We start from the raw sequence: 19,326 nt of genomic DNA, 5'->3' as shown, positions 1-19,326 counted from the left end.
CCATTAGCATCTTCCTCCACATTCAGTATCCATAACCAGATCCCCACCATGAGGACATCAAAAAGTAATGAAGTCAACAGGTAACAAACCATTTGACACACTGTGAAGACACAATGAACATTTTATTTTAGTGTTTTTTTCAATAGTTTGATACATAGCCTACTCATAATGTCTATATTTCTTTACAGTAGAAAAATAATGTTTTGATTTCAGGAGTACTACAGTTATATTCACTTCGAGAGGAGGTATTCAAAATCATCACTGTAAAATAAAATAGGTCAGGATACATGGGCCAAATCTATCATAATCAGTCATGAAAACATTCTTAACAACACCAGTTTTCACTTTCATCATTTCCCTCAGCAGCACACAAAAAGGAACATGATACATACACCAAAAGAATACAAACAAGGTACATTTTATACATATTACTGAAGTGAGGAAGATTAAATGTGAAGAAGAAGAAAATGAAATACAAAAAAAATTCACATGATAATGTACACAGCAGAGTTAACAATAGGATGAGGAAACCGCATCTGAGTTTATAACAGCTGGGGATGTTTTAAAAGGGTACTAAAGTACCATGAAAGCTCGTTGACTGTTTGCAATGCAGAAGACAATTGAGCTAAGAACAACTGAAGCAAAACAGTGTCTCAGGTTAAGCAGCTCTTTGGGTTTGTGCAATTTACTGATATCAGTGGCTGAGCATACCTAATGCGCCTCTGTAAACTGATTAAGCCATATACCATGCAGTGGGGACCACAGAGCGTTTTAATAGTAGTGCACATTCATTGTACTGACGAAGGGCGATACACAAGCAGCATCTCTACAGCGGCGCTTGGGGATGACACAGCGAGCGTTGATGGACTGTAACTTCAGCTGGAACGTGGGCAGTCAGACACCCAGCTGCTTGTTCAGCCGACTGAGGGCGTCGCCGACGATGTCAAGCTCGTGTCGAAGCTCCTCCACCACGCTGTTGATGCTGGGAGTGTCTTTAAGCACATCCACGCTCTGGGTGTAAGGGTTGTATCGGACTGTGAAGGGACGCTTGATGGTCTTGGCAAACTCCCTGAAATGAACATAATGTCATCATTGAATAATATGTAGTAGATATTTAATTTACACATAAAACATCAGTGTAGTTTGTAGATATATTTCTTCTATCCATGCACGATCTCTCATTATGAATATCTCATGTGCTCACCTCATCTTGACTTTGGCCTCCTCAAAGCTGTCTGACACAAAGTAGACATCCTGAAATGTTGTGATGATGCATTCTTGTTTGGATGTAACTTTGGGGTCAAAAGGCATTATCCTTGCATTACCAGAGAGTGCATGCTGTAAGAGAGAAACATGGTACAGATGTTGCAACCACTGTATGGAAACACTAGCGCACATATGGGCCATTTGATTGATTCAAATCAATTTGTATTTTGCTGTTTCAAACGTAAGAGTGGTTGTATTTACCAAGCACCTTTAACATACATTTAATTGGCATTTTAAGACACTCCTTAGGGTTAAAACATGGCCACACTTATATTGTGACTTTTCTGTTTGCTTAATATAATTATTTTAATGGGTTTGGCTGGTTAGAAGGCAAGTCTATAGGTAATATACAGCTTTTCATGATGAGCCAATAGGAAGACTGTTAATGTCCACTGTACAGTATATTCCTCTTAAAATGTTTTTACCTTAAGCTCGCTGATAGACGACAGCAGTCCTGCTCCATATGCTCGCAGCTGCCCTTCTTGTTTGCATAGGCCAAACTCCACCGTAAAGAAGTAGCACTGTGACACAGGATAAAACGAAAACAATCAGGACAACTATTCTAGATTTTACATTTGAGAATATCTTTTTGGAATTGGATTTGATCCAGTGTGCCAGCGTCAGCGTCACTCACTGTAGCCAGTTTCTGAACTGAGTCATCTGAGGCCCCAAGTGAAGCAAGTCCAATCTCCTGAGAAAACTGGGCGAAGCTGTGCTCTGCCAGCAGCGGGACGTGACCCAGCAGCTCGTGGCATGTGTCCCTTGATAATTACAAGATGGCAGAATATTAGGATCAATAGCTTTGTATGAACGTTGACATCTCTTTTCTAAATATAGTACTGTATATTACTCACGGCTCTGGGGTGTATAAGGGTTCGGAGCTGTGCCGCACATACTGGGTACAGTGGAAAACACGGAAGGCCAAACCAGCGAGGAAGTCACGCGGGGACAGATAACCGGCCACAGGCCTGATGGTGAATCCAGTGCGTTCTGAGAAGATACGTTTAAAACACAGATGAGTGAGTGACTCTACAAAGCTGAGAAAATCTATAAAAATTACTTTTCCAGTTTTGTATTTGAAGCGAAAGAAGCATGTTTTATTAAGGGCATAAAAAACCTACCCCTGAGGAAGCGTGAGACATCTTCCAGCTGAGGGATGTTGTCCTCCCGAAATTCACAGTATTTGGAGAGCAGCGGCAGGTTCTTCAAGTATTCCCGGCAGGCGTGGGTGGGGTACAACTTGTTGAGCTCCCTGTACACAACTCCCCAAGTCTTCACTTCCTCCTCTGTGAACTCAATACGAGGAATGGGATCCCCACTGGAATGAGAGAGCAAAATTCTCTAAGTATCAAGTAAAAAACTTCACAGATTTCCATAATAACCATGATAATAAAAACTCACTGTTTGTAGGCCATGGCAAGATCAGCAAAGTACTTTCGCCTTTTCCGGTAGACATTGTCCTTGAAACCCTGATGGATCAGAATATAGAAAGATATGAGAATAATTCAATTTTAAGGAGCATTTTTTGTCCACCATTAGGCTGATTTGGGCGTACATACTGGATGATCCGCATCCAACTCAGAGCCGTACATCAGGACACGGTTAGCACACTTGTCCAAGTCTGAAATCTTCTTTGGGAACCAAGGTACATTATACATATCTGAGAAGAGAGAAGAAAAATATGAGTTATTTACTGTAAATACTGTCTAAAATGATATGTTGCTAATACAGTATCTGGATTTCATTTACCTTCCTCATGTAGACAGGAGTTATCTGGAGGCTCCATATCCACCACGTTCACATGCTTTCGAAGCAGCTGGATGATTTCATTCAGTTGTTCGTGGTTGCTGTCACAGTCCACAAAAATTTCAAACTCAGAGTTGCGTCTTTTGGATTTTCTGGACTCTATGTGTACAAGGTTGACATGGTTTTCCTGCAAGAAACATTGAGAATCATTTTCACCTACATTGCTTTATCATCAGTATGATAAATTAATAAGTTACTGGTGGACATGTTATGGATATATGATGAAAAATATTATCCTATAATATAGACACAATGTTCCTAAGGAACACATTAATAGATAGGAGCAGTAACCACGAGTATAATAACTAAATGTCCATACTTGGAAGAGTTTGAGTGCCTTTACCAGTCCTCCCACTTCATTCTTGAGGGAAAAGATGATTGTGGCTCTCTCTTTCTCTGATGTATTCTTCTTTTCAGTGTTTTCTTCAATTTTTGTGAAGGTTGATTTGTTTATCTGAAAACAGTAATGAAGGATAGTCAGGATAATTTGCGTAACAGCATTCAACAACCAATAGTGGCTCTCCTCTGATGTGATCATGTGAGGAGATATTGGCCTTTTATCAACTTTTTTTTTTAATCACCTGAAGAAATCTTTGGAAATGCCACCTTTCTTGTTACTATTAAACCCTAACAGTAAAGAACTAACTGCAAACAGAGAAAGAAACTCACTTTAGAAATGTGGCAGCAGTGTGAAAACACGTGAGTCAAGCTCAGACAATGCATTTCCCCCGTGACTGAACCATAGCTCAGGGCAGGTAATGACATGGATGCACAACTTCTAATCACGTAAGAGCATCTAGCCATCCAAAAAAAATTAACATGCAACACTCGGAACAAGTAGTAATATTAATGCAGATGCATGAGGCACATGTAGGGACAGGGCTGAGTTTAGTGAACCAACCCTTCCTGTCCACTTCAGCACCTCGGACAGCGCTCTCACGTTGACGCATGGCTGTGCGCGCTGCACACGCCAGGGGAAAATTCATGTAATCCTGCATCAGGTTTTAGAAGCAGGACTCTAACATGCCAACAGCACAGAACAACTAATCTGTTGGGATTTACTGCAACGTTTTCCTCGTTCATTTTAGTCGTAGCATACATCTGATTTAGACACTATATTTTATCCCTGTACATAAGGCTATAATATAACATCTACACAGTCTAATGGCTCAAACTGATTTGTGGGAGGGGAGTAAAGGAGCGAATCAGTTAAATTCAGTTCGGTTGCTGCCTACCATGTTTCGCCCTTCGAGCATTGTGTAGACAGCGCGGCACAACAGTTTTCGGTGGACCCTGGTCGGTAGTATCCCTGAAAGCATTAGTGCATGGAGACTGGATCAGGACGCTCCCCGGGGTCAACTCTTTGCGTCTCGGTTTAACGAAGATGAACTTGTCTCTGTCTCAAAGAATCGCCTTACTGCAATCTCATTTGGACGACGGGCAAGCCTATTATTAGCTCCCTGCATGTTGGGATCTTAGCTGACATTAGGCAGCGTTTAATCACTGCAGCACGCAGGTTTTAGGCTGCAAAGTGAGCTGATTTTACCCACACCTGTTCCTCATCAAATTGTTTTTTTCCCTTTGTTAATGTCAGCTTTATCACTGTAACATATACACAGCTTTAGATGTATTTTTAATATACACATTAAAAAGTCCATGTGATTATTCTAAAATGTTGATTTACAGTTAGGCCTAATTACAGCTGCTTAACTGAACCAATTCCATTTTTTTCTCACGTTTTCTCCTCATTGTGAGAGACAGAAAATTGTTGTTTCACATTTATTCACTTTTGGTTTATTGGTGGTTTATTTTGCAATCTTGAAAAGGAATGTCAGACATTTGACCCTGCACAGATACATTGCTCAAAGACTGCAAAATTATATCTGAATTTATGTAACTATTAATACTCTATTTACATACATTTCTGCATTCAACACAGCTTTAGAAAATGGTTTCTCCCTGTCTCCTGTCAGTCATCACAGACACTGCAGGATTATCTCTTCTGTCGTTTACTATGGAAATCAGTGAAGGAGCAATAATGACTAATTTATGACATGAAATTCGGAGGTATCTCGCTTTAACCCTCTTAACCCCTTGACGTAAATTACACTATAACAAAACGGCTTAAATTAATCTTCGCTGACGACAAAGTGAAAGGCTTATTCATTAAGATGACCCGGACCGATCTCCCCACCACTGTCAAAAAAGTAAGTCTTAAAATGTCACATACAAGGAAACCTCTTCCCCTTCTTGGTTTTATAGCCTCACCAGTGCTCTTTTTACAGGACAAAACACTTAAAAACAGATCAAAGCATCAGTACTGCTGGCAGATATCTGCTTGAAAGCATTAAAGATGACTGTTTCTTTTTTATTTTTATTGAAAAATGTCTTACCTCATTGTTCAGCAGTTTTTCTTCAAAGCCAATGTTCATGGAGTCAAAAGATCTTCCTCTACGTGGTCCTTCGTTTTTGTTTGAGTACATGTTAAAGTGCCGCTGGGTTATTTGCCTTTTTATGTAGTTCTTACAGGTGGATTATCTAAATAACCTCCGCTATGTAAAGAGGGCTGTCTACCCCGAGAAGCAGCGCGCTTTGCTATTTAACCACAGTGAGAAAGAGGAGGGGGCAGTAATCTCACCCACAGCAGCAAATGGAAAAAGAGCAGCACCGCCCACGTCATTAGGGGAAAAGGGAATCTTTTATTTCACCTAAAGGCCTGAAACAGCTTCAATGAGATCAATCACACATTCTGATTTTACTGAGAGAATAAAATTCCCTATTACACAGTTTTTTATTAGATATTTCAATGTGTTTGAGAAAGAAGTGCAGCAGTTATCATAAAAAGATATAAAACAGGACTTATTTTTATATTTTATTATGTTATTCTCATCTGCAAGCACTTAATTAAAACCAAATGTGGAAATATTGATTTAGTTATGGATGCAGACCTGCTTACTCCTCATGTTGACACAAGCAGTCGATTCTTCTTGTTTGTTGACACCTTGAGACTAAGAAGAGGTCAAGGTTTAAGAGGATTCAAGCGTAGCCCACCTGCCGTCATTGTACAGTGATCCAAACATGCCCCCCTTTTAAAATCCATTCCTCTGCACTATAAGCACCTCTGGGTTCTCGTGCACATAGCATAAATAATCTGCATGTTTTCCTGTCTGTAACACCATGAGCCTTTTAATAAGATCAAGACAATCAGCGAGAAAGGCTTCAGAGGCCTCTGCAAGCAGAACCAAGATGAGGGAGCGCTGAACCTAAGAGACCTCATTACTTTAAACAGATAACACCACTGTTCTCTTAAGCTTTAGTCACCTCACAAATAGGACAGGTGAGATGTGTTTGTGTGTCAGCCAGCACTTTAAGCTCCACACTGCTTTAATGCAGTGATACATGTGGCTGATGCACATGCTGATTGTCTCAGGTGGTCCTGGCCTGTGTCACTCGTGACACGGACATATGCTTTACACAACAAAGGAGGCAGTGAGGGGAACTTCCTCTTCTCTGGATCTGCTCTCAGATCAGATCATGGTGGTCAGTGTAGCCCATTAGAAACACATCTGGCAGAGGAATCAGTGCTCTCCTGTACACAGAGCCTCTCCAGCAGTAACTACACATACTTGTATGCACTGCTCATGAAGTTTGCGGCAACAGAACCCAGAACCAGATCAGCAAAGCATGAGTGAACAACCTGACTGTTAGATTAAGCTCCTTATCACCTCCACCTACAGAAGGCAAGCATTTTTTCTTCAGTGCGCTAACACAATATACACTGCCTGTGCCAAACAACACAACAAATGAACAATGAATATTATGTACAGTTGAAAGGTCAGTTAAAACATCTCCATTTTTCCTCTGCTTAGAGTTAGTAGCAGTGTTTGTCACATTCAACAACAAAAACCACAGCAACCGAATAATATTTTATCACATAGCAATCTTATAAAAACATGGCTGGGTTACAGAAACTCAGCAGTCAGCTGCTCTCTCGTTTCTGTTGGCAGTATAGTAATGATTAGGGCTGAAACAATAGAAATCAGTTGGCAACAATTTTGATTGTCAATCATTTAAATTCTCTGGTTTTATCCTCTCAAATGTGAGGACTTTTCTATTTTCTATATAATTGTAAATTAAATATCATTGAATTTTGGACAGTTGGTCAAACAAATCAAGCTGTTTAAAGCCACTAGGAAATTGTGATGTTAATTTTTTACTTTTCTGACATATTATAGTCAAAATGATTCATCTGTTGATTAAAAAAAAAAAGTAGAAAAATTAAAATAATTCTTAATAGCAGCCCTAATAATTATAATAATAATAATTAAAGACTTGATTTATTTAGCACATATTATAACAGCTAAGGACAAAATGCTTGACAAATAAAAAGCATAAAATCATTGAAGCAATACAAAGCAGAAAGTGAAGAGAGGCAAGAACACGTATCGTATTATTACTATTAGTAAATAAAAAAGAAACTTTATTTATTATTTGACTGAATTATTGACTATTAAGGTAATAAAAAGCCTTTTTAAAAGATCTGGCATTAGCTGCTTTATCTTTGAAGAAAGTTTCACGGTATCACACACCAGTGATCTCTCTGTGGCGGCACTGGAAATAGCATCTAACAAATGCTAACAGACAGTAGCAGTGAAATTCAGTGTAGTCTAATGGTTTTGAAGGGCACATTTTCTCTGTAAAATGTAAAGTAGCTGTTCCATATTATCCTGCCTGTGTATATAGAATTTCTCCACACAGAGAAAGATATGATATAGACTAAACCTTGCTATCCAAAATGCAGATTACACCTCTGACAAGAGAATAAAGGACACTTCTTTCCCTGTAGTTCTGCGACCGTCCATTCAAACCAGAATACATCAGTGAACGTCACAAGTAGTTAACTAGGCTGCTGCCGCCTTAAGCAATACAAAGAGCATTGGCAAGCATTGTGGACCTTATAGACATGTTCACCCTATGACTAATACATGGAAAAAGGTTGAAATCTTTTTCCCAGAATAACTATTGTGGCTTGCTTGTTTATCAAGAGGAGAGAAAGGACAAAGCCTACTGAATGGTATGGCCATGGTATTGTTCATGATTCAGTAATGATTGAACACAAACACTGAGGTGGGCTTCTTCACTGCCGGATCAAGCACGTCCAAAATCTACTTATAAATACAATTTTACAGACAACACTTTTATGCTGCAGATGCTCTGGTCATGTCCTGGATCTCCTTGTGTGCCTGGATCAGATCTCCTTCATTATTTTAATATTTAATATTGATTTCTTGTGGCTCCTGATGAAGCCATTCATGCTCTCCTGCAGTCAGATAATGAGAGTACTCAACACATCTCATTTTGTAACATTCATGACTGCCTTTTGAAGGAGGAGTGCCTGGTTATCAACCAAACTGTCTTTAATGCTCATTTGAAGGAACAAATTACATTTGTTCATAGAAAGTTCATTATTGCACAAACTCTTAATTCTGATCACTCCCTGGAGGTTTGTGCAGGGGACATGCTGCTGTTACAGACATGTCTGAGCATGCGAAAGCTGCACTGTGGCCAGTCTGTCCCAGTTCTGTTCACTTCAATCAGAGGGGATTTACTCACAGTGTCTGAGCATCAAGCTGCAAGAGATCTCTCTAATCTCACCCATGGTACTAAGAAACTGCCCAGCGTGAGCATTAGAATGTATTAGAACTGCACTGAATCTCACTGGGCATTTGGAGGATAAATAACTAAAATACTACAATAATCATTTGTATTCTTATTGCTTTCTCCCCAGGGAGGTCAGAGGTCACAGCGTTTTTTGATAGGGATTCAGTGAAAGATTCTTCTGCATGGTCGATGCCACCTGTCATGCAGGTTTCTAAAGTAATGAATTACATTCACACTTGCTTTAACTTACCACATCCTAACACACGTGTTACAGCAGCACAGGAAATGCACCAAGTATAACACAGATTAGAAAAACAGAAAAAAGGTTAACTAAATCTAATTTATCTAAATTAAAAAGCTACCAGTTAAAAAGCTTTTTACAGGGAATACTTATACTGTTTAGTTAGATTAAAAACATACATGGATGTGGTAAAGACTGAGTTGGCTGTTCACGTGCAAAACATTTAAAGTAGCCAAAACTAAACAAATATGACATGAAACACCAATTTAAGTTTATTACTTTAATACATTCTAATCTCATCTATTGCAGAGTACAGCTTCTGTAGAGTTGGAAATTAAAATCAAAAACAAGGCAATTATAAATGTTTCAGCATCAAATCTGTGCAAGCATTAAATTTAAATACCGTAACATTCATGCACAAATTCATCTATGATGGTACATTTGATGACTGTCCAGCTGCATTGGTTTTGTGATTGTTGTTCTTGCAATAGAGGCAAAAACAAACAAAAGAAACAGAAGAAAGATCAGTATAGTTTTGATTCAGTCTCTTTAAAATACATTTTATTTGTACTTAAGAAAAAAGTGTCAGTGGTTCAGTCTCAGTCAGTCTGACTTTCCACTCCTGATTCTAACACCGGTGTTATTTGAATTTCCAGAGAATTCAAGGTCTTCTAGCAGCACTTCATCAATAGAATTCCAGTCTTTCACCTGATCCTGCGCCTTGTTTGAACAACTAACTAATCAGAACAATGAATGGTCTGCTTACGCACACTTCCTGTGACTGGACTGCGTCTCTTTAATTAGCTCCAATTCTCTCATTGCTGAACAAACAGCAGCATATGCCACTTGGTGACAGGCGTCAGCGCACACAAGGACAGGACAGGATAGAGCTGCACCCATAAACACCTGCCACATTCAAAATAGTAACGTTATACGTAATGCAACAAAAAAAAAAGATAAAGAAAAAAGGGTCACTGAAAGTATCAATTAATCTGGAGAGCTTTTTAAATGTGTTTTGATTATCAATTAGGTTAGGTGATCATTAAAGACTGCACTTGCATATTATGCAACACGTATATTAATCTAATACATGTTATCTCCTAAAACCACATGATTTCTCCAATACAAGAAATAAAAAAACACAACTGAAAAATAAATGCAGCAATTCTTTTTGAAAAACAAATACATGTACATACATTATTTATTCAGTATAATTGTTTTATTAGTGCAGAATTTTGCTCACAATCTCTTACTAATTGAAGGAAGCAATTTAATGCCTTCGTATATAAGATAATATACATTTCATAGGTTGATGTCCGACCAACATGAAACATGGATACATTCACATACATGAGACATGAGACATTCACACCTACAAATATTATGACATTCATTCATCTAAGTATCATGCTTACTCAAAAACTAAATCTAAACTGTTAAATCATTTTTTATTTCAATTTTTAATCAACATTTTTGTTGATTTTAGGATGTTCAATCTCTCTTGGAAATCACACTGAGCATGCCTCACAGAAGATGATTCTTGGTGGTCTACATCCTTTCTTCCTCTGCATTAATGAGATTGTGTTGGTGACAACGTGAGAAAAATATTCCACTGCCTTTGCGAAGGTTGAACCCTGTATAGCATCCTTGCAGTCTAGTTTATCATTACAATATCCTAACAGATAAGCTGGTTGAAGAAGCAGGAAAGGTAGTAAAGGCAAACATAAACGTCACCACATCACTTTTTTTGCGAGCAGGAAACGTCAGTGTCTTTGATATTCAGCGATCACGAAGGGGAAAGTTTCATTGTGATTCTGTTGACAAGAGATAGAAAGCCAGGGAACTCAGGAAATGAGCTGAAGGGGGCTTTGATTGCACCCAATAGCATCATGTGTCTTTATTAACACGCCTTGACCAGGTGGTTGTGAATAGGCCAGGCCTTGGAATCAAAGGAGAGGGAACGTGACGCTGCACACGCATTCTTCATCCCTTCATTATCCCTCCTGCTCGCCCAGCAACAGGTACTACGCCCGTGTCAGAGCCATTTTACACACTCAAGAGAGCTTAGTTTAGAAGATCCAGCCTTGACAAAATCCTACGTTTTCCATAAATGTGTTCTTTTCTGTCCACATCTCGGGGCTAAACACAAGAATACTTCTAAGCGAAATGTGATGTCCTCAAGAAAAGATTCTGTTTATGTTGATTGAGAGACTGTCCTCCATCATGAGGGCAGTTCGACTCCGTCTCCTACTCCCTTTCACTGGAGTATCCACAGAAAAGGCCCTTTGATCCCACTTGATCACAGCTTAAAGCCTGTTTCTTGTTACAGAAGAGCTGTTTATTACATCCCCAACTCCCCTTGATGAGCCTTAGTAAAATGTTCAAAATCAAAATATTTATCAACTTCACAGGTATGTCATGTGAAAAGTAGTGTTATATTATTTCCAGGTTATATAAGGACTTTGATCAGATGTGAATTTTCACACAAGTGTGAAACAAAAATAGAACACATTTCCCTGTAAGGCAAAATGTCAGGTCATTTAAAAAAAACAGCGAGTTGTGTGGGCCGAGGTGAACAGAAAAATAAGCAACTGTCATCCGGCATCAGCATCAGACAGGCCTGACATGCCTCGGCGCCATTGATGTGTATAAAGCACCAGCCACACAAGGACCGGCATGCTGTGTTGTGTGCATGGAGTCAGATCATATCAAGCTGCTGTGAAGACTGGCAGGCCGACAATTAAGTTTGGCAGGGAGGCAGGAAACATCTGGGCTTCACCCTGATCTCTGTGACATGACACGCCTGGGAGCGAGGCCTGAAGACAGAGCGCCCACCTAAGTGCAAGTCACTGGCCACAAGCAATCTTGAAAGGCCAGGCATGATTACATCTACATCATTCTAGCCATTTACAACACAAACAGGGCATGACTCGCAGATCAAGGCACCTATGTGCATCACAAGTCTAGTCAAGGTTCAGATTGTGTCTAGAGATAGCAGGATTAAAAAGACAGCCCCCCCCCCCCATAGGGTGATCTCTGTCCTGCATACGCTCTAACCATCTCAGGATTTCCATTAGAAAGAGTGTTCTACATATCAATCCAAGCTTTAATTAAAAAGCTGCTATATTCACAGAGCCTTCGTAAGCTCACTGGAAATGCGCAGGTTGTCCTGCTCTTCTCCATGAGTGGGCGAAATGGTGCATTTGGAAACCAAATGAGTTCATTGTTGCCAGGCTCAAGCCTTTCATCTAATTTTATTGTCGTTACCGAGTGACTGTCACCCTCTGGTAAACACTTGATGTTGTCATCAGCATTAGTACCATTACTCATATGCTTGGAAAGGTGACTCAATATACAGTCAACGCAGTTTCGTTTTGTCTCATATAGAAATGTATATTTTCATCATATAAAAACAGGGACAAATAATAATAAAATGGCTCTTGTGCCACGCTGCAGTGAAGGCTGATATGTTTACGTGGAGAATGTCAGACAGAGACACTTGCCTACATGAGGCAAATTGAAGAAGACAGAAGAAAGTACAGCCAAAAACAATGTAAATACCAAAAAGATTGTAATTACATAGTATATGTTTACAACTGTAAAATGTACAATACTGCAGTAAAATCTTCATTGTACCAGTGTTTTATTTACATTTTTAAATAAAGAAAATGTAAATGATCTATGGATGCCAATGTACGGCCTTCAAACAAGATGTTCAGGAAATGTATGCTGACCTGATGAAGGATTTGTGTGGAAAGTGCAGAATCAGTGAGACCTGGTTCAAAATTATGGAAGTCCAGGGTGGTTGGTTTGGTTTAGCAATCCTCCTGACCTCTGTTTTGTTTATTAGGGGACAGATCTCAAGTACCAAATATAACAAAATGTGCATTTTCAGTTATTATTGAGAATTATTATTAATTATTTCATTGGAAAACAGCCAAAGGTCAAGATTTGAAAGAAGAGTTTGGAAGATGGGACTTTTTGTCTGTTTGGATTTCAGACTTCAAACTTCAAACTTTCATTTTATTGTGGACTGAATCTCTCGCTTCCATATGTGCTACTTATTTTTTTATTTAACTTTTATTTTATTTTCCTGAAATGATATAAAAAGGTTTCTCCCTTCTTTGTAACAATAGAAACTTAAATGACAAAAATGCTTTTTGTCAGTGATGGACTTTTCTGCTTTGCATCAAGCCAAGATGATAATGATGATTCAGCAAAAGCTTTTAAGCACAAATCTTCTTTTTAATAAAAGACAGTCAATTATTTAATACAAAAATAGCATTCATAGAACAATAAAAAAAACATAGAAACTGAAACACAATCGAAATTCATCACGTTTTGTCAAAATATGAAAACAAAAAACAGAAAAAGATGACACAGTCACGCTGTCCTTCCGCCACTCGTGATGGTGTGACATCCTCGTTACGTCTTTCCAATGGAAATCCAAATAATATGAGCTGAAGCAGGATCTTTGGAGGGGAAATAGAGGCCACTATAAAAAGCAGTGGTGAGAGTCTGGATGAGTGCTGAACACGGATCTGCTGGACGCCTCAGACAGGAAACTGTTTCCTCACCATGTCTGCCAGTTGGGGATCAGTCTCTGACAGCATGGAGTGCAGGTGCTGAAACTGCACGAGAGGAAGAAGGGCAGGGGGGGTGGAAACACAATGTTTATTTTCCACAGGAGCTGGTGGCATAGAGCAACAGTCCATCACACGTCTTAACCTGACACAAGCTCTAAAATACACTTCAGTGAATCAATGGCATCATGGGCAGCAGCTTGCACACAAGAGGATTAGAGAATATGTACTCAAGAAATTCAATGTGTAATGAAGTTGAATCAATAAATCCATTTGTCATTTTACGCCAAAAGCTATTCCATTTTACAAATATTTGAAACTCAAATTTAAGAAGCTGTAACCAGCCATCTACTACTTGTACCTAATAAAGGACTTCAATTAATTGTAGTCATACCATTTGCTTTATATTAACTAATCATTCGAACAGTAATAAGATTACATGCCAATTATCTTCACCGACTCCAGATCTGTCTGTACAGTATGTACAAGGAAAATGAGTAAAGTCTCACTTCTCATGCTCAAAATAAAAAACTGGATATCTTTCATTCTAGTTACTCCACTACTGAAGGTAATACATATATCTGATTACACTTAACCCATTTTGGAGACAACACTTACTGAAGTCTTAAAGTTGGGAACTAAACTGCCTGCAGCTGTGAGAGATGTCTTCTCTGTGAGGTAACCTTTCTTCACCAAATCGGCCACGGTGTCCTTAGAAGATCGAAAAAACAAAACAAACAGACTTCAGTGGCCTTTCAAAGAGAAAAGAAACCTCTGCTTCACATTTTCCGTTTTCATTTTTTGCATTTAACAATCTCAGTGAACAATCTGATCCAACAGGAAAGTTAGCAAAGCGTTCTTTGGTGTTACCTTGGGAATCTGAATGCAGATGTCAGATAGAAACTCAGCTGTGATCTCTGCTAGAGTCTGGAGCTGTTCGTCTTTTGTTTCTTCTTTGCTGGTATCGACATCTTTGCCCTCACTGTGGTACTGAAGCACCCGCAAAATGGTTCCAATGAGGGGAAGACCTGGAGGCAAAAGACAGAAGTATTTGTTTAAAAAAAGCCTTGATTGGCCCCAATCTTAATCATGTGATACCATATAATTACATATATTTCTAATGGAAATCAAACAGCTAACACTAAATCAATGTTCAGAGTACTACATGCATTAATAAGGCAGATCTCAGGGTCATTCAGTGTCATTCAGTGACCACAGCTGAATCTGTGGTCAAATGTGCAACCGAAGAACAGTGGAGCTGATAGAACGCTTACTTGTGTCACCTCTGTTTCGCCACTGATCCTGGCATCTATAAAGAGCCTGCAGAACAGAAAATGCCTGAACCAAAATGCTCTTCTGCTCTTGCAGGACAACTGGAAGATCATTTGGCTGGCAGAGGTCCTCACACACAACGTCACTGACAAAGTCCCATATGGCTTTGCCGGGTCCATCAGGGGCAGCTAGAAGAAACAAACAGTGTCTCGTCTGTTGAAAGGTCACTTCAGCAACTATGATAAATGTCTTTAACTTCTGTAATGATGTCCCAAGACCAGCTGAACTCAATACAAACTGTGTTGATCGCTCTTACCAAAAGTCTGAATGCCCTCGTCTATGGTGGTGAGGAGTTGGAGGGCGTGAAGGTAAACCTCTAAGCCATTCGGACTCTCTGATCTGTGAAAACAATCAAGTACCACGTATAGTTTGATCTCTGCTGTATTAGACTGACAATAAATAATAGATATATTTCACGAGACGTCAATAATATCAACAAATATACAAGTGCATTGCATCAACTTAACATAGATATACAAATATGAAAAAAAGAGGGACTGAAGGCATTTCATCACGACTAAGGTAATTATTCATTTAGGTTTTGGCCGTAATTCAGACCTGAGCATTAGCAACACAAACCTAAATCTTCATGTGTAGGCTTGTACCTTTATCCGCCAATAAGAGGGCAGTACCAGAAAGAATATGGACTCAGGGAGTGTTCAAAATTACACTAATGATCACTTGACAAATTTAAACAGTATTTGCACAGTTGGTGCCTTAAATTATGAAACATCAATATCAAGTTAAGACAACAAATGCACACCATTTATTAAGTGCCTTCAAAATGCAATGATTTTTTATGTCTTCAGTATGTAAACTGTGTGATTGGCTTTCATATTCGCAAATTACCGGCAGTTTATAATCCGTAATCTGTGGAAACTGATTAACCTGGTAAGGTTTTAACCTCCAACTTATGCTTTCTATCGAAAACTTTTCAGTTCCCACTGACAGTAAATGTAATCATGCAAAGGCTACAAACTCTTTAACATTCTTCAGAATTTCAATTTCAGATACCCACCTAAGCTGCTTGGCTGCCTCAAGAAGACATGAGGCCACATCCAGACGGCTTTCCCCATCATCCTCCTCCTCACTTGGCTGAGCTGTGACCCAACTCTTCATCAGCTCTTCGTCAAGGTCAAACAGTTTGTCGACCAGCTCTCCAACCTTCTCAAGCAGGTCAGCTGTAAAACACAGAGGGTAATTACTTACAATAACCACTTTAGAAAACAGACAAAAAGGTTGCAAGTAGTTAAAAGGTGCCCTGTGGAGTTTTCTGGTGAACAAACAAAAGTTAAGTTTAAATGCAGTGGTCTAACAAACATGTCAAATGCTATCCTCTTTTTGAAAAGTATGTCAAACCAAGCATTGTTTACATCTTTATTCACTTGCTAGCAGTCTTCTTCTTCCCTGTCTTGGTTAGCACATTGCAGCATATCATGGCATGTTACCCCCACCTGTGGAATAGTGTGAAACTATTGGCAGGGCTGTGTATGGTGTCACCCACGTGCACATGTGCATGTGCACCATCGTGCGAAAATGAGGACAGACAGCTCTATAGTGCTGCTAGAGGTCAGAACCTCCACAGGGAACCTTTAAGATAAACAGCTTACAGGAACTTAATGTAAGTCATCTTGATATGTCAAACAGATATTTAATTTAGTCTCATACACAATACCATTTTATCAACTTATTATAGGGGAAGGAATGAGTAAAAGCACCGTACTGTTGGTAGAGCTGCACATGATGAAACAGAGGTTGGAGTGCACAGACGTCTGCTGTTGTATTCGCTGAAGCCACAGGGAACAGACATCTTTCTGAGAGACACAGGTCAGCAGTAATCTGCAAACATCATCAGAAAAGATGAATACTTCGCTCTCAGTCTCTCTGTCTCACATGTCTACAGAAAAATGCAAATGTCACCTGCTTGTTTCCAGGAGGGTCGGAGGATCTGTATCTCCAAGAAGAAGCAACAGCACAGCCCTATGGACACGCAGGGACTTGCATTAATTAGAATGAATCACCATAGTGTACAAAATTGATTTAAGGACAATTACAGATGATGACTTTTACCCACCCTAAGTCTTCATTTTGGCTGAGAGTCAGACAAGTATCAGGAAAACAAGCAATGTTCCCAAGGATTCCAACACAAATTTCCTAGAGAAGCAAAAGGCAAAACTACAATCTGTCATGGGGATTCTCAAAGATTAAATACCTTATTCAGGATTACATTTTGACAGAGAATGCATTAACTGTAAAGGATTTCACTCACTGTGAGACGTGGACAACGAGATTTGGCTATCACCCCAAGAAGGATATCTGTAGCTTTGAATTCTTGCAGAAAACCAGCCACGTCCTACACACAGTTGGTAAAAAACAGTCATTAGTAAATATGTAAACCTTTACATGATTCACTTCCAACTACAACATACGCTCAGTTGCCAGTTTATTAGGACCACCTAGCTAAAACTAATGGCAGTCCTGCAATAAATCCTACCTTTATAAAGGTTATGATGTTCAGTAATTTTTTAAAAAGGTGTTGATTAAACTTCATGATCATTTTGGAGGATGTAGTTTGTGGGGGTTTACTGCAGGACTGTTATATTAGGCAGCATCAGTTTTAGTTAGGTGTACCTAATAAACTACCAACTGAGTGTATGGTTTAATTAATTGGTAATGCTACATGAATGGCAGACACAAAGACACCAGCAGCATATTTCAATATTTGTGGTTAAATATCCTGAATTCACAGAATGTAGTACTACTTCTGTTGCTCAGATGGTGTTGCTCATGTTTAATTTCTACTTTCCAGATGTAAATTTGGTAAAAAGGTTTACCACTTACTAAACTACAACAAAATGGGAAAAGAATCCAAAGAATGCACATTTTGTTTTTATTATTTAACTTTTTTTTTTTTTAACAAATCATCCAATTTACTACACATTTACTCTACTTTTTTACCATTATAAATATCATTCATTCAGTAGAAACCACATTGTTCATGAAACTTTCCTTTAACGGAGTGATATATTTAACACAACACAAATTCTCCTTTAACAGGGAAAACACAGCAGAGCAGGGTGGCAAATAAAATCCTGAATGTGAGGTGTATAGACGAAGAACTGTACCTTATCCATTGCCATATCCCAGACTCTACATAGATCTTCCTCATCATCATCAGGGAGCTGCATCTGACCTTCAGAGTCCACCTCCGAATGCTCTGTGACCATCTGCAAGACATGACCATTTTACAAACATTAAGAAATGTTAGCAATATTGGACAGTGTGCAGCTGAGCAACAGCACAGAGGGACAATGTGTAATACATTAAGAAGCTCCCATTAATTGAATATCAAGTGTAATTGGAAGATGTTGCATTCCAACTGACTTGATTTGTGGTCTCTCAATTGGCTGGTCGGAAAAGGGTATTGTTAAATAGGTGAAGAAAATAAATGCAACTCAAACTGTGTGGTCACAGCCTGATCTCCAGTACACCTGTGTTTGAAGCAGTGTACGTTACTGTAGTGAGCTTGGATGGATCAGGTAGTGACATTGGCAACAACAATGTTGTCCTTATTTGGAATTTGCACACTCCCATAAGCTTTTCCAAACAAGTTACTTAGCAGCTATTTTCCACTGAACCCATGAACTACTGCATGATACCTCCCCCTTTCATTTTCAAGTACTTAATGAAGATTTCATGCCTCAGATTTCTCATTAGCAATAATCAGCCAGCTTACATGGATGAGATGAGTCAGGGTGCTGAAGAGCCAGTGCTTGCTGTAAACAGTGTCTCCAATGGCGTCCAAAACTTCGCCCTCCTCTCCATCGGCTGTGTCTGGGGGTGGTGATGGGTTACGGTCCATTACAGGCGACGGTATTCCAGTTGGAGACGAGGATCTCTCAGACTCCACTTCCTCAGCACCATCCACATTATAGTCTGGGGGAGGGGGGGAGTTTTTAATTCACTTGACCAACAGAAACAGACATCATTGTCATTTTGGAGTCTACTTTGTGGTGTGTTCAGAGATCGGTCATTTTGGCATTAATTTTCCCAATAACTTTAAACAGACTCAACGGTAGGATTTCTGCTAACCATTTAACACCCCCTTATAGCCAATGGCATCAATTGAGTAACTTAATGCTAAGTTAAGTTAATGCTATAGCTACGCTGAATACAAACTTTGCACGAGTTTGTTTAACGTTAACAATTTACGTTAGCTAGCTAAGTTAACTAGAAGATGCACATTTTGCTCTTACCGGCAGGTTGCTATCTAGCTAGCTGTCATACTTACAGTACTAAACAGTTTTTAGTGTCAACTCACCCATAGTGACCGCTCTCTATAAACGTAAGTAGCGTTAGCTGGTAAATATTAAATACAATATCATCGCAGGTCTTTAAACTGTCACTTCACAGCAGTTTCCAGACGACATTTCAAAC

The 19,326-nt window shown here is 39.2% G+C and overlaps 2 protein-coding genes across 2 annotated transcripts; both read right to left on the bottom strand.

Annotated features, from left to right (window-relative positions):
- Nucleotides 1-743: 743 nt before the first annotated feature.
- On the bottom strand, nucleotides 744-5,555 carry tph1a (tryptophan hydroxylase 1 (tryptophan 5-monooxygenase) a). The gene is made up of 11 exons (XM_070906687.1): nucleotides 5,466-5,555; nucleotides 3,392-3,526; nucleotides 3,016-3,199; nucleotides 2,826-2,926; nucleotides 2,668-2,735; nucleotides 2,388-2,584; nucleotides 2,121-2,256; nucleotides 1,901-2,027; nucleotides 1,692-1,787; nucleotides 1,205-1,338; nucleotides 744-1,069 (listed from the first exon to the last, which is right to left on the bottom strand). Exons 1-11 carry the CDS (start codon nucleotides 5,553-5,555, stop codon nucleotides 895-897), a joined length of 1,443 nt encoding a protein of 480 aa, XP_070762788.1. The 3' UTR covers nucleotides 744-894.
- A 7,685-nt stretch (nucleotides 5,556-13,240) lies between these two features.
- saal1 (serum amyloid A-like 1) lies at nucleotides 13,241-19,326 on the bottom strand. The gene is made up of 13 exons (XM_070907812.1): nucleotides 19,211-19,326; nucleotides 18,626-18,825; nucleotides 18,015-18,116; nucleotides 17,159-17,242; nucleotides 16,964-17,043; nucleotides 16,810-16,869; nucleotides 16,613-16,728; nucleotides 15,908-16,070; nucleotides 15,146-15,228; nucleotides 14,832-15,017; nucleotides 14,428-14,585; nucleotides 14,176-14,268; nucleotides 13,241-13,605 (listed from the first exon to the last, which is right to left on the bottom strand). Exons 1-13 carry the CDS (start codon nucleotides 19,212-19,214, stop codon nucleotides 13,528-13,530), a joined length of 1,407 nt encoding a protein of 468 aa, XP_070763913.1. The 5' UTR covers nucleotides 19,215-19,326; the 3' UTR covers nucleotides 13,241-13,527.

The sequence above is a fragment of the Enoplosus armatus genome, chromosome 6 (assembly GCF_043641665.1).
Source record: "Enoplosus armatus isolate fEnoArm2 chromosome 6, fEnoArm2.hap1, whole genome shotgun sequence".
Lineage (NCBI taxonomy): Eukaryota > Metazoa > Chordata > Actinopteri > Centrarchiformes > Enoplosidae > Enoplosus > Enoplosus armatus.
Note: the sequence above shows the minus strand (reverse complement) of the source record. Positions and strands in the feature narration are given on the sequence as shown.